Source organism: Protopterus annectens, chromosome 11.part0 (assembly GCF_019279795.1).
Source record: "Protopterus annectens isolate FY-2018-M chromosome 11.part0, PAN1.0, whole genome shotgun sequence".
Classification (NCBI taxonomy): Eukaryota; Metazoa; Chordata; order Ceratodontiformes; family Protopteridae; genus Protopterus; species Protopterus annectens.
The window spans coordinates 411,484,128-411,499,803 of record NC_056745.1 but is presented as its reverse complement, the minus strand read 5'-3'; the positions used below and the strand labels follow the sequence as shown (position 1 = coordinate 411,499,803).

The 15,676-nt window shown below is 37.5% G+C and overlaps 1 protein-coding gene across 8 annotated transcripts in view; it reads left to right on the top strand.

The window, feature by feature from the left end:
• Nucleotides 1-14,941, top strand: part of ANKS1B (ankyrin repeat and sterile alpha motif domain containing 1B) — a 6,771,497-nt gene extending 6,756,556 nt beyond the window's left edge. For 5 of the 8 annotated variants that reach the window (XM_044087908.1, XM_044087910.1, XM_044087909.1 and 2 more), the window contains 2 exons: nt 12,728-12,822; nt 14,170-14,941. In XM_044087908.1, the coding sequence (XP_043943843.1) occupies nt 12,728-12,822; nt 14,170-14,254 (180 nt within the window). In that variant the 3' untranslated portion in view covers nt 14,255-14,941. Of the gene's footprint in view, nt 1-12,727; nt 13,499-14,169 lie in introns of those variants that run through there. The other 3 variants (XM_044087912.1, XM_044087906.1, XM_044087907.1) reach the window with 3 other exon arrangements.
• Nucleotides 14,942-15,676: the final 735 nt, after the last annotated feature.

Here is a 15,676-nt window from a genome sequence, read left to right as displayed (position 1 = left end):
TGGCCCTCTGCTTTTAGTAATGGGCCTCACAACACTCCAGGAAGATCTGTTATAGCCCATTGTATGTGTGCATTTTAATATGCATAGTCTTTATTTGGTGCCTTTGCTGATTGTGATGTTCCTAGCACTACAAAAATAAGGACTTCCTACCACATCACACCTCACAGCTAACATTTATAGCTTTTTGTATCATACCACAGTAATATTACATAATATTGGTGAAATATGCAAATGCTAGCATTTCATGGCACAACAGAATGGATTGACTCTTAGTAATGTAAAGTTAGTGTTAGTGGATGTGCACATGGCCAGATGCCACAAAATGGAGAACTTTTGTTGCTGCTGCTGTTGTTGTTTTTCATCTTGATCAAAGCAACCAGAATGCATAACTGCACTCTGAAGAGTATAATCTGATCAGCCTACTTGGTCTAAGGGTTGTGCTTCTGAGTACATTGCTGACACCGGGGGGTTTCAGTAGAAACCACATCCTGGATGGCTGATATTACAGTGGACGATGTAGGGCATTACTGTTTCAGGCATGCCCTGTAGTGCTAGAATGAGGTACAGCTCCCTCCTGGGAGTCAAATACTCAACAGGGCAATTAAGAATTATCTGACATGGGTACGTAGGAGTCTACATCACAGAAGCAGCCATGGCACAAATTCAGTTCTACCAGGGATTCAAACTTTGGAAGGTAACTCCTTTTCAATAAATCACTTGGAAGAGCTCCCCCAAGCCCTGTTACTTTTGCTGATGTCAGAGTCCTCAATCACAACATAGAAGACATGGAGGCAGTGGAGAGAGTAGGAATTTATGACTGAATGGGTTACAAGTTAACAAGCTTGCTGATGGCATGTAGTGAAGAAATGAGTTTTAAAAATTCTACAGAGGTTAGTCATCCATCTAAATTGGCATAAGCTTTATGGTATATAAGAATACAACATTACTTAAAGTCAAAGCCAGCAGCATTTTTTAAAATTAGTATAATAAAATAAGGGTAAATTATTTAGCAGAATTCTGGCTATTATCTAGTTAAACAGCTGGAACCGCATCAGTTAACTGTAAAATGCCACATAATGATTAGCTGCACTCTGATTTCAGTATGATTTCATAGTCCATTGCTTAGGCTAATGTCCTATTGTGTTGTTGGACTTCAAAACATTTACATATGAAGAGTTTCCCTATCATCATGTTTATCTGTTTCTTGCCTTTTGTTTTGTTTTGTCTGTTTGACTCTTCTGACAGCTTTTTTTTTTTTTTTTTAAAGCATCTCAGATGAAATGCAATATCTCATTTATGATGTTAAGCGCTCTACTTGTAAGCTATGATCACAGAAAGTGTATCTTTGACTTACTAAAATCGGACATCTGTGCAGATAAAAATATGAACTAAGCTGCATCCAAGTCCTCAGTTCAAACTGCTAGCATTAAATTACATAGAGTTAAGTTTCTACTCCTTTGTAGCTAGACTCAAGAAAATGTATCAGAGTGAATGCAGGCAGATATTTATTGTAAAAAAAAGATGGAGATGGAGATTTCCTCATATTTTAGTGACAGGACAAAGTGGTTCACAGAGAGTTTATTTTTAAAGTGAATTCCAAAAATTGCAAGTACTTAAACTAAAATAGTAATAATATTATAAAGAAAAATAAAATAATGTATTTGCACAGCGAGACCAGTCATAAAAACTGAATGTATTAACTCATAAGGGGTTGCCATAACAATTAGTGTACAGTCATTTAAAGGGCTGATTAGGCAGCATTCTGTCTTGCAGCATCACAAAGGGTATCAGGACTTTAGAAAGATGTAGAAAATTGGTGAGGTGAAGAAGGAAGGATGAGTATTCTGGACAATTTGTCTGTCTGCTGTGATATAGCGATAGTATATATTTTTGAGTAAGAGGGTTCAAAGCTTTTAATAGTATAAGTGTTTGCTGGTTGTATTTTGTTTTGTTGGAGAAGAAAAAAAAACATGAGCTCACAAGCTGTTATTTCACTGTGCAAACATAACATAACAGACAAGAACTATAAAAGGACATTTTTCACTCAGAATCTAAGTAAAAAGATGGTAATTGGATTTTTTGTCAGTGGTTAACATTAAGTTAGATGAGCTACTTGGATTATATCTTACGTAGGAGGCCCAGTTTAAAGGGGATTGGAGACTGTAAAGTGGGGACCAGGGAAAGTGTAGTTAGGCAGCATAGGATGGTGGTTTGTAGGATGACGTTGGTGATCAAGAAGAGGAGGAGGAGTGTGAGGGCAGCACCAAGGATCAAATGGTGGAAATTGAAAAGGGGTAATTGTGAGGTGGAGTTCAGGGATGAGTTAAGACAGGCACTGGGTGGCAGTGAAGAGTTACCAAATAGCTGGTTAACTACAGCAGAGCTAGTAAGGGAGATGGCTAGAAAGGTGCTTGGTATGCCATCTGGACAGAGGAAGGAAGACAAGGAGACATGGTGGTGGAATGAGGAAGTACAGGAGAGTATACAGAGAAAGAGGTTGGCAAAGAAGAAGTGGGACTGTCAGAGAGATGAAGAAAGTAGACAGGAGTATAAGGAGATGAGGTGCATGGCAAAGAGAGAGGTGGCGAAGGCTAAGGATAAGGCATATGAAGAGTTGTATGAAAGGTTGGACACTAAGGAGGGAAAAAAGGGCCTGTACCAATTGGCTAGACAGAGGGACTGAGCTAGGAAAGATGTGCAGCAAGTAAAGGTGATAAAGGATAATGAGGAAAACATACTCACAAGCGAGGAGAGTGTGCTGAGCAGATGAAAATAGTACTTTGAGGGGTTGATGAATGAAGAGAATGAGAGGGAGAGAAGGTTGGATGATGTGGGGATAGTGAATCATGAAATGCAATGGATTAGCAAGGAGGAAGTAAGGATAGCTATGAAGAGGATGAAGAATGGAAAGGCTGTTGGTCCAGATGACATACCTGTGGAAGCATGGAGGTGCTTAGGTAAAATGGCAGTCGAGTTTTTAACTAGATTGTTTAATGAAATCTTGGAAAGTGAGAGGATGCCTGAGGAATGGAGAAAAAGTGTTTTGGCACCGATTTTTAAGAATAAGGGTGATGTGCAGAGCTGTAGTAACTATAGAGGGATTAAATTGATCAGTCACAGCATGAAGGTTTGGGAAAGAGTAGTGGAAGCTAGGATAAGAAGGGATGTGATGATTAGTGATCAGCAGTATGGTTTCATGCAGAGAAAGAGCACTACAGATGCCATGTTTGCTCTTAGAGTGTTTTGTGGAGAAGTACAGAGAAGGTGAGAAGGAGTTGCATTGTGTTTTTTAGACTTAGAGAAAGCATATGACAGGGTGCCTAGAGAGGAGTTGTAGTATTGTATGAGGAAGTCGGGAGTGTCAGAGAAGTATGTAAGAGTGGTACAAGATATGTACAAGGGTAGTGTGACAGTGGTGAGGTCTGTGGTGGGAGTGATGGATGCTTTTAAGGTAGAGGTGGGATTAAATCAAGGATCAACTCTGAGCCCTTTCTTATTTGCAATTGTGATTGACAGGTTGACAGATGAGATCAGACAGGAGTCCCCGTGGACTGTGATGTTTGCAGATGACATTGCGATATGTAGTGAGAGTAGGGAACAGGTGGAGGAGACCATGGAGAGATGGAGATATGCTCTAGAGAGAAGAGGCATGAAGGTCAGCAGGACTAAGACAGAATATATGTGTGTGAATGAGAGGAAGGATAGAGGAATGGTGAAGATGCAAGGAGTAGAGGTGGTGAAGGTGGATGAGTTTAAATACTCGGGATCAATAGTTCAGAATAATGGTGAGTGTAGAAGAGAGGTGAAGAAGAGAGTACAGACAGGATGGAGTGGGTGGAGAAGAGTGTCAGGAGTGATTTGTGACAGACGAGTACCGGTAAGAGTGAAAGGGAAGGTCTACAAGAGGGTAGTGAGACCAGCTATGTTATATGGGTTGGAGACAGTGGCATTGATAAAAAGGCAGGAGTTAGAGCTGGATGTGGCAGAGTCAAAGATGTTAAGATTTGCACTGGCTGTGATGAGGGTTGACAGGATCAGGAATAAGTATATTAATGGGTCAGCCCAGGTTGGAAGGTTTGGAGACAAAGCCAGAGAGGCAAGATTACGTTGGTTTGGATATGTGCTGAGGAGGGATGCTAAGTATATTTGGAAAAAGATGATAAGGATGAAGCTACCAGGTAACAGGAAAAGAGGAAAGCCTAAGATAAGATTTATGGATGTGGTGAGAGAGGACATGCAGGTAGTCGGTGTGACAGAGCAAGATGCAGAGGACAGGAAGAAATGGAAACAGATGATCCACTGTGGTGACCCCTAATGGGAACAGCCGAAAGAAGATGATGATGAGCTATCTTGCTCCTTTCGCAATCTTTCCAGTGGAGTTAAATTTTAGTTCCACAGTTCAGCCAAAAAAATATGCAATAATTTGAAGGCCAAAGGACATTATAACTGTAACAGTAGAGGGGTTGTATATATGGCTATTTGTGAACAATGTCCCAGTTTTTATGTAGGCAAAACGGAGAGACCATTAAGGAGACGTGTATATGAACATCATCTATACAACATGGTACAACAAAAAGACACAAATGCCCTATACAGGCATCAAAAAATATGTGAGAGCAGTAAATTAAAATTTTATATAATAGAACTTATATCAAGAAGGGATAACATTTATTACACAACATAGTGGACTTGTTTGGTAGTATCCCTCTCGATATATGTCTTCAATGGTTGGAAGAGGCAATGAGCACATATGGTAATTTTTCCAATAATGATTTTACCAATTGCCTAATATTAATGGAGTTAATCTTAAAAAATAACTACATGTTTTATGAAGGTGAGTTTTACAAGCAAACAAAAGGTGTGGCAATGGGGGCCAAATCTGCCCCCACATAGGCTAATATTATTTTGACTGTGGGAAAACAAATATGTGCTGAACAGTGAATTTAATAACTGTTGGTCCCTTTATAAGCATTTTTTTGGATGACATTATTATCTTTTGGACAGAGAGTTTAGAAAAGTTTAAAGATTTCCTTATTTATTTATGAAATTTTCTTTGAGTGTTATCGGTGTTGGATTTTAACATTAAACTACATTCCTTTATTTCAGCTCTACCTTCAGTGGACTTCTACTGCGTATTGGATGTGTGTTCCAAATTTAATTTGAAGGCCAAATGACATTATAATTGTAACAGCAGAGGGGTTGTATATATTGCTATTTGTGAACAATGTCCCAATTTTTATATAGGCAAAACGGAGACACCATTAAGGAGACGTGTATATGAACATCTATATGACATGGTACAACAAAAAGACACCAATGCCCTATACAGGCATCATAAAATATGTGAGAGCAGTAAATTTAAATTTTATATAATAGAACAAGTAGTACAAGACCCAAGGGGAGAACCTTGGGAAGCCAAACTTGAGTATAAGGAACTTTTTGGGCAATTAAAATTGGATGTGGCAAGGGACTCAGGTTTAAACAATTGTTTAAGTATTAATAGTGTGTCAGGTTAAGTGCAGCAAAGTTATAAGTGTTAGTTTATTTTGTAGTAATTTATGTTATTCCATACAGTTGTTATGGAATTGGAAGTGGTTTTAAAATCATACCTTAGTTTATTTTGTTTATTACTTATTAAACATATGGAACTGTCAGTATTTTAAACTGTATGTTCATTTGATTTTTATTGAAGGTTATTCCTTTTAACATTAACACTATGTATATTGCATACTTTATACTGTGAAGGGTTAAATGGGTGGTTTTATTGGGTAATGGAAGAGTTCATTGATTGGCTTTGAAGTGATTACATGTATTTTAAAAGTGAGTGGAAATGCTTTGTAAATTGTTCTGATGAAGCTTGGGGGATTCCTGGGTGAAAGTGCTTAACGTTAATAAATTTACAGTGGAGTTATTCGTCTCTTTTTCTGGGTACCTGAATTGCATATTTTTTGGAGTTAAACTTTAATTTTTTTTTTTTTTTTACTGCAATTTCTTGATGGAACCAACCCCATGAAGTGTTGATAGAATGTGGTTATGCTAGCAATTTTTGTGTACTTCAGCTTTTGAGGCTTTTTGCAAATAAAGAAAGTTATGAATCTAGGCAGTAGTTTTAGAAGACTTTTCAGAATTAATCAGCAATTCCCTGCTGTTTAAAGTACAGTAAAAACAAACACAATCAGCAGTTCTTGCATATTTTATTGCCATGCAAATAATCAGTTTGTAGTCAATTTTGTTCTTTTTTTTTTTGCATAATAGTAGCAGGTAAACTGGAAAGGACTACGGTCTTAAAGAATAGAACAAATCATTATTATTGTATGCAAATAATTGAAGTACTTGGATATCGTTATTGTTAAACCTGTGGTATGCTGGTTCTTTCCTGTGAAGTCTGGTTACCAAACTACACCACCAGTGGCACATTTTCCATTTCTGACTGGACATTTGAATGATAATTTCACAGCCAAAAAACATCACATTTTTGTCTACCTGATACAGAGCTGAGGACATGCAGATTAATCAAACTGTGGGACTCTTTGGTACTAAATGATGCCTAGGTATTCAGAAATGATAACTGGTATCAGCAACTGGTTATTATTCCAGGGTCATCCAATATGTCTTAACAAGGGATAAGATGCCTGATAGTCCAACTTGATTCACAAAAGATGACTTGCACCTCTTGTTCCAAAACTTTCACATGCTGGCTAAAGCCTTTGCTGCCTGCATAGTGCCTTTTTAGGCAGAGACAAGCAGTGTAACAATCATATTAAACCTCAGACTAGATGACATTAAGGTGGCTCTGCTCAATGCTAGAGGTCTCAACAACAAATTGCTTGACATTGAGATTCTCTTACATTTGGAATACATCCATTTTTGTGTGTTTACTGGCATGTGGCTTAAATGTAAAGAAAGTAGTCCCTCCATACCTGACTTTTGCACCTACTAAGCCTTCAGAACCAATGGAAGCTGTGGTGATGTCTCCACATTTTAAAGGACCATATCACAACAATCTGAATAGGACAGACTGTAAAATTATAGTGTATTCAGGACATCCTCCAAGTCCCTTCATAACTGTGTAATAATCCTAAACGTACTTGGTGAACTTCCATTAAACAAGAACTCCATTACGCTGTGAGACTTCAGCAAACCTTCAATAAACTGGGCTGTCTGTACCTCTAATGTAGATTTATTAATAAACTAAAACTCCCTGGATCATATACTTAACAAATCCACTGCAGTACATAATATTCACAATCTGTCCTTAGAAATGTAGCCACTTCTTGTACTATTCCCATTCTGTGTCCTTCCTCAATTAAGTTGGACCAAAAACTGGTGACTTTCACCTTCAAAATCTCTCTCTAAAATCTCAAAAGCCCCTATATTTAATATCTTGGAATTCAGGATTTTCAAATGTGATAACCTTATCAAGGTCTGAGGCTTCCCAGCATCATGTCCAGTGATGACAGACTGCTTTCCATAGTCCATACATTCCTTATAATACCTTAACTCCCCTATTATCACAAAGGATCATGCACTGAAGGTGTTTTCTAAGACTAAAAATATATCTTCCATGGGGCCTGACAGTATATGTGTTTATTTAAGCATGTCCCGGCAGAGACAATCCCCAACCTCCTTAACCTAAATTGAGCTATAGGTTTTACCCCTGAAGTAGGGCACACCACATTGGTGATGCCACAGCACAAGGGAGGCCATGTCACTGACCTCCAGAATTATAGATGCATTTATTTTTATTTATTTTTATTTTACATTTGTTGACCTGGATAGTCCGACTGGATCAAAGTCCATTTACAGCGGAGGCCCGGGGGGGTTAAGCTCCAACATATACAAGAAGAATGGAAAATTAAATAAGACATAGATATAAAAATAATATAAAATATAAAATTGTAATGCAGATAAAAGATAAAAATGCAGATAAAAATACATTCAGACTAAAAATAGTACAATTTTATAAGTAGGATATTTCATAAGGTACATAGGTTCACATTGAATAGACAAGTATCTTGTCTACATCAGCCTGCATGTCTCATCTGCAAAGCCATGGAGCATACTTTAGCCTAACTTATGAACTATAATATCAAAAATCTAGCTAGACTTGACATACAGCAGATTGGCTTTGTCAAGGGATGAGCCTGCCCAATAAATTTGACTGACTTCTTTGAAAAGGTTACATAGGCTGTCATCTATAGTCATGATGTTCACATGATGTATCTTGACCTGGCCATGGCATTTGACACAATACCCCATGCAGCCATTGTAACTAAGTTTAATGCTTGAAAATAGATTCCTGTGTGGTAATATGAAGAGTAAACTGATTAAAAGACATAAATACAAAGTGAAAGTGGCAGGTGCCTCATTAGATAGTGTGAAAGTGACCAGTGATCAGTGCCACCCAAGGCTTAGTGTTGGAACACCTTCTTTTTGGCATTTACTTTTCTGATCTCCAGACTGGAAACCAAGACCAACGGAAACTAAGTTTGCAGATGACTGCACACAAGGAGGTATTTTCAATTTCACTTCTGATATCCCAACCTGTCAGCATGAACTTACACATATAAATAACTGGTGCACTCAGATGTGTAGCTAGGGTGGGGTGAAAGGGCAGCCACCCCCAGTTGTAAGGTGCTAAGGCATGTGTTTAGCAAATGCTGATCAGTGGGTAGAGTAGTACAGGACTTTCTTTCCATACTGGCATTTCTGAATGTCAGTATAGAAGTGAAATATTGGTTTTGCTGCCAAGACTGAAGGACTTGCTTCAGTACATCATGTGTGATATATCTATTTTTAAATACAAAATATTGTTTTTTTTGTTTGTTTGTTTTTTTTGGCTGCAGATTATGTAACAGCATTGGTGCAAGTTGAGCCAGCTACTGGTCTAGGTGTACTGAAAATGGGCTCAAATTAAATACAAAAAAAAATATTGTCACATTTGGTAGACAACACGTACCGTCAGCATACAGAATAGAAAATATCCCACTTCAAAATTAAAATATAGTTAGAGACCTTGGATTATGGGCGGATACTTCCCTTTAATTTGATCATCAGGTAGCAACAGTAGTCAGAAAATCCTTCTACTTAACGCAGCTACTTCTCATGGGTGAATCTTCCAGATCTAAAGAGGTCTTTGCTCCCTCATATTCAGCACTGATTAAACCAGTTATTTTGTACACTCCTCCATACTACTCAACTGTCCAGATTTTCAAAGAATGTCCAGATTTTTGCCTCATATATTTGGTATATTTCTCATAAAATTTGTGATTTTCTAGCAGATCACTGTGGACTGAAGTCACTAAATAATACCATACATTTGAGTTTCAGACTTCACATCCTTCAAAAAATGCATGATAGCACAAATCCTGCTATTCTAACACATTTCTAAATTTACAAGAACAATCTTTAAAATCTGTCCCCATGTTTTTAGACTTTGTCCAGATTTTTTGTTCTAAGACGTTGAGAGGTATGCAATCTTTCTTTTCAGAATGTATTTTACTGGGCATGTTATACAACTAAAAATGACACCAGAGGCTCCTTATTAAGAAGACGAGGAGCTTAAAGACCCCAAGCTACCAAGACAGACGGAAAGTACTATCTCTTTATCCATATAAACTCTTGAGGGAAGATCTATCTATGCCTTGCCTACACTGCCATTAGAGACCATGCTGTCCTAGATCACATGTATCTCTACAAGTCTAATAGTTATGCAACAGTTTCAGAAATATCATAACTAGTGACCTAAATTACCATGAGCAAGTAAATAAAACACAATGAAGTGACAAATTTATCATCCATCTTCTACCCCACCTCTGGAACAGATTGCCCTTGCAGATCAAACAATGTGATACACTTAAGTCCTGTAAATGAGACTGGATGGGAACTCACAAATTCACTCTGGGCTTAACTGGCCTAGTCCACCAAGAGAAAGGATGTATGACCTAAAAGTGGGCACTGGCAAGGTGTGTGTGGTTGCAAGATTCTGTTTCCTTAAAATTCCTATGAACCCTATGAGAAATAATCTACCCATCTTAATGTTACTGACTTATGCTCAGGACTAGTTATAGGCAAAAAATGTAGGAAATTAAATGTAAAAGGCAGCTTAACTTCTTCATGGTCATCCTGCACTTATCTCACAGTCAGGAATTACAATGCAATGAGTGCTAGAGTATGTGCACATGGAACAGGAGCCTTAGAGCAAATAATGTACTACTACGGTATTATGCAAGCAGTTCTGTTGTAAGTCATGCTGCAGGCAGTTCTATCATAAGTCATGCTGCAGAGCACAGTTCCTTGATAAGGTATTTCTTAGAGTATACCCCCATGTTAAGATTAGTATTGTAGTGCCACATTTATATGTAGATATCCATGTCCAGACAGACAGATACTACAATTGAGAAAGACAAAACTATTTAACATGTGGTATAAGACACAAGGAAAAACACAGAGCTCTTAAATTGCACCCATCTGCAGGACAGGAGATGTCATGTTAGGCACCAATAAGTATCTGAGAGCAGTCAGCAGATTGTTACAGGTAGAGGCTTTCATGTGATAGGAAATTACATGAATGATACTGCATAGTTGTTGTGTCTTTCGGCTTTTCCTGGTTAGGGGTCGCCACAGCGGAACTCCGGTCTGCTAATGATTGACAGTTGATTTGTATATACTGGCTTGCCAGGCCTGATGCACAACCTTCAATGAAGGTACGCCCATTCACGCATGTCTCCATGCAGAAGACGCTCTAGCTGAGAATCGAACTGGACAGCGTCTTACTGAGTTAAAATAAGGATAATCCATGGTGACGTGAGAATATGTTGTTACACTGAAGAAATGAAGGAGAGACAGAACAGCAACACCATTTATTAGCAATATCCAAAACTTGAATCCAGTAATGCATGGAATGAGCACAGGAGACTGTAAAGTAAACTTTTTGATGATTATATAAGACATGAAGTACTGTAAGTGCCAACAAAAAGACAAGACAGACTGCATAGGTCACAGGATTCTTAGCTGATAGTAGTATCCACAAAGAAAAATTAGATGGAGATCAGGATTCAGTACATATGGGCATGCAGGGTGACCAATGGTTGTGTGAATTTTGTCTGATATAAATCACCAGTATGAAATAGCCAATGCATCATGGCACCCAGTGTCATGATGTGCCATACTGAGCAAGTAGATGATGACCTGTAATTCCATAAGGAAATTATGCCTTGACTATGAAAATAAGGGGGGGGGGACTCTGTAGAAGTGAAAAAACATCACATTCCTTCTCATCTTCTATTCCTGTCTCCAAATAAGAGCTAAGGACCATTCTATAAAGATGTATTTGACCTTAAGTCAACTCCAAACTGGGCTTTAAAGAATTATGTATGCACCTTCATATGGAACACTATACAGAACTTGATTTATATTTATTTGTTTGTTTATTTATTTATTTATTTATTTATGCAGTCATACTTTGTTGACCAGGTTAGTCCCACTAATCCTGTAGACTCTTCCTGGGAGACCAAAGATGGATGGATGAATGGATTCAAGTTCTACTTTTTTTCAACACTGCATGGCATTGTATGCAAGTAGATTCTACATTACTAGATTAGTAGGATCACTTGTGATACCAGCTTTCCCCTTTGACTGTTCAGAAAGAAAGGCAGGTAATTTATACTTGCGCTCCAAATGCACATCCCTAGTTCTCACTTTTCTGTCTTACAGCAAACATGTAAATGAGGTGAAATAGGATCTAGGCTCTATGTTGTGTAACTAAAATATCTGTCAGTGCTATAAAAGTTAAAAGGCCTAGTCACAGACTAATAAACTTAAATCTGAGGATTCTGTATAGACAATCGTTTGTATGAATGTTCCTTACAGGAGTACATAGCTACACATGTAAAACTGTGTGGCTCCATGTGTGTGAGTTAGATGGTTACATATGTATCACATCCAATTCCTACATGTTCATAAATATGCCTCAAGTTAAGCATCATACCATGTAGCATTTTAATTTGTTCAATTTTGAACTCTACAGGCATGTCGTCCCTTTTTGCAAAAAAATGCTCAAATTTAAACATCTGTCTCTTCCTTCTGGAATTATAATGTTGAATTACACTGTACATGTTATCATGGATGACATTAATCATTGCATGTAAGCTTGGATTCTTTGGTTAGAAAGTCATCATGAGAACTGAAAGATAGCAAACTGAAACCTTAGAACATCTGAAGAGTTTAAAAGTTTCCCAGTGATTTGGAGCATGTATTTTCATACATCAATAGTTCTGCCCAGTCAGCTGTGGAAATAGGATGAAGTAGTATTCCACTTACATTAATTTAGCTCTTGCATCTCACATTGGGTGGTCTATTTCCATAAATGGTTAATGTAAATAAATTAATATTTGCATGAACAATATCTTACATAGTTATTTAATAGATGTACCACCCTTCCACAGAGTGTCAACATAGTTAAATGCTGGGTTACTAAATCTATCATGTTTGTTTCAGTTTTATTTCTTTCCCAGACCATTTTCATATCCCTGCCACTATATATTCCTAGACAGTTATTTTTTGTTAATTATATAGAATCCATGTATTTCCAGTGTGTTTCTTGTGTCATATGTCCTCACGATCCTTCCACATGCTCCCAAAGCAAAACCAAAAAGTTATCAACTTATTTGTACTCTGCATTATGTTTTGTCCATGTAGTAATGCCACATTTTTCTTTTCTTTGTAGCAGATAGACCCCCTAGTTATCGAGCAAAAGACTCACGCTAACGTACCATGGATTGTGGAACCAGGACAGGAAGCAAAACGAGGAATTAACACGAAGTATGAGACTACAATCTTCTGATAAAAAGATAAATCTTATTTCTCCTCCTCCTCTCTGTGTGTGCCTTTGGACACTGAGCAGACATAGCATAGCCCTTCCTTCTGTAGTGGCCATACTTCTCGACCCAGCAGAGAGGAAGACTGCACTGTCTGAGTGACCTTACTCCATTTACTCACATCACTGCATGAGGCTGCTGTCTGTTCATTTTGACTTTTCTCTGGTGGTGTGGCAGTGCAATGACAGTGATGAATGAGATGTGTCCTGAGACTTCAGCAGGCAGTTCGTCAGAGGGCTGAAAATCAATGCAGTTCAGAACTGATCTTAATTAGGGGCTCTGATGCAATGCTTTTGTCTGTCTTTTTTCTTTCTTTCTTTTTCATCTTTTTGTGTTGCTTAAGGCCCATTATCTGTAGCCTGAATGAATGCACACTGAGCAGATGTTTTTTTCTATACTAATATTCTCTTAAGATGCTTTATTGATACAGTTTTCAGAAATGGACTTCTAGCAAGACAATTAAGCAGTAGATTAGACCTTTCTCTAACATTACTGAAAAACAGATTTGTAATGTGGCTAGACTCTATGTGTCAAAGGTTTACCAGCAGCTTTAAAAATACACATACATGTGTGTGTGTGTATGTGTGTGTGTGTATATGTATATGTATATGTACATGTACATGTAATATACATATTTAAATACACTATATATATATATATATATATATATATATATATATATATATACACACATACAGATATACATATGTGTATGTCATTTTTAATGGGGAATTCTGAATTTTATATAAACAGTATTGCCCCTTTGCTAGTTTTCATTTTTGATATGAAAATGCAAGAAATACTTAACATTTGGCTTGCTTTTGTTTATGTTTTGCTCATCTGGTGCAAGTTATTTTTAAGAAACTTCTGGAATTTTAAAGAGGTTAGGGTTGTGGCAGCAAGGTGACAGCTATACTTGTTTACAAAAGGTGTAGCATCATAGATTTTTCCAGGCGTGAGCTGGATGCTTCACTTAGTGCTTTATCTACAGTGCCAACGTACTCATCCATGTTGCTTTGGATATAGAAAGTGACTTAGGATCACTGTTGAAATGTAGCCATTTACTCTGCATAAACTGCTTTAAAATGTGACACAGGATTGCACAAAGACTTTTCACTTGAAGGTAATGGTTTCAGATGTTCTGAAATGATGTGTTGGCCTCTGCAAAAGCAGTACGAGGTAGATTAAAGAAAAGCACTGCATCTGAAAGGCAGAGGAGCACCGCAAGTAATGATTGATTTCTGTGACAGAAGCAGAGAGAAAGTAATTGTTTTTTTTTTCCTTTTTACAGTTGTGAAAAAGTCTTTACCTGCAGTAATAACATTGCTCCCTCGGAGTACAAGACATATGAGCATTTCATTTATACACTTGTTTAGAAGATAAACTTGGAGACATTTTTCTATAAAAACAAGTTGTTCATCCTTTCTATGCCTCACTGCATACTGCTACTGGTACAAAACATGCAGTATATGGAGCCAGACTGAAACTGTTGTATACTATACTCCATCAGAGGCAACATTACAGGAGTTGGTGACATCATAAACCTGCGTTGCCCTCCTCTAAAGTATTCATATTGTGCAACCTTTCAATGTTTAATATAAAGTTATTAATGGAAATGTGTATCAATTTGTCTTAAGCTGTCGAATGTCAATTATTTTTGTATACTAATAACTCTACCAAGCTTATCAGTAGAAGTCATCCCTGGACAGATGCCAAATGATGACCAAAAGAGCTTGGGAAAAGACTGATAAATCAATTGTAAATTATATGGATGATGGCAGAAATTTTATTACAGTATTATAGTACTTGAACAACACAGAGTTCCCTTGTATATATTTTGCCTCCTCACTGTCAATATATGTATGTAGTAAACTGGCAGTAACCAGCACTGGAAAAAAAGGTACCAAAATGAGATTGTATGAAGAAAGAGTAAATAGTGGCCTCATTGTGACTAATACAATTGTATATATGCTCGGGCTTCCAGTTACAAATTTTGTAATTTTTGTCATTATTTATATCCTTGTAAAAGCACATGGAATAAAGAGAAAAAATTGTACAACTGACATGATGTATCTGTGCATTACTAAGGTCAAATGTTATGATTTTCATTTGTTCAGCCATACATGCACAAGCAGAAGGACATATGAAGACGAGTATTCCAAACCTGCTCTGAAATGTAAAACGGGATTTTGGATCCAGATTTACCAAGCTGTATCCTAGAAGAATGCAGCAGCAATTTAAAAAAAAGGCTCTTGGGTGATATAAAAGAGCACAAAGCTAATCATGGCAATAACGCATGGAATATAATGTGACTTGTTTTTCTAATAAAATACATGCTGCAATTCCACATTCCTTATATAGCAGTGCTGCATTATCTCCTATTAGTTCATTATGGCAAGATTAGAAATGAAAGCAACCAAGGGCAGTCAGATTCATGTGCTGTAGCAAATCTGTGAGGAAAGACTTGAGGTGGACTTAGGAATCAGTGTAATTGTTTCTACTGCTTTCAGTCTTTTAAGTGTACTTACCATGTAACATTAAACCATTCAGTGCTTCTCCTGTCAATGATCCCACTGGTAAGGCATGTCAGTACTCCAGTATGTTATCTGTGAATAAAACATTCCACAGTGATCCCTCTGGTAAGGCATACCACTAGTCCAGTATGCCATCTGTGAATAAAACATTCCATGATGCCTCTGATAAGGCATGCCACTAGCCCAGCATACTTTCTGTAATTAAAACATTTCATGATCACTCTGGTAAGGTGTGACACTGGTCCAGTATGCTATCTGTGAATA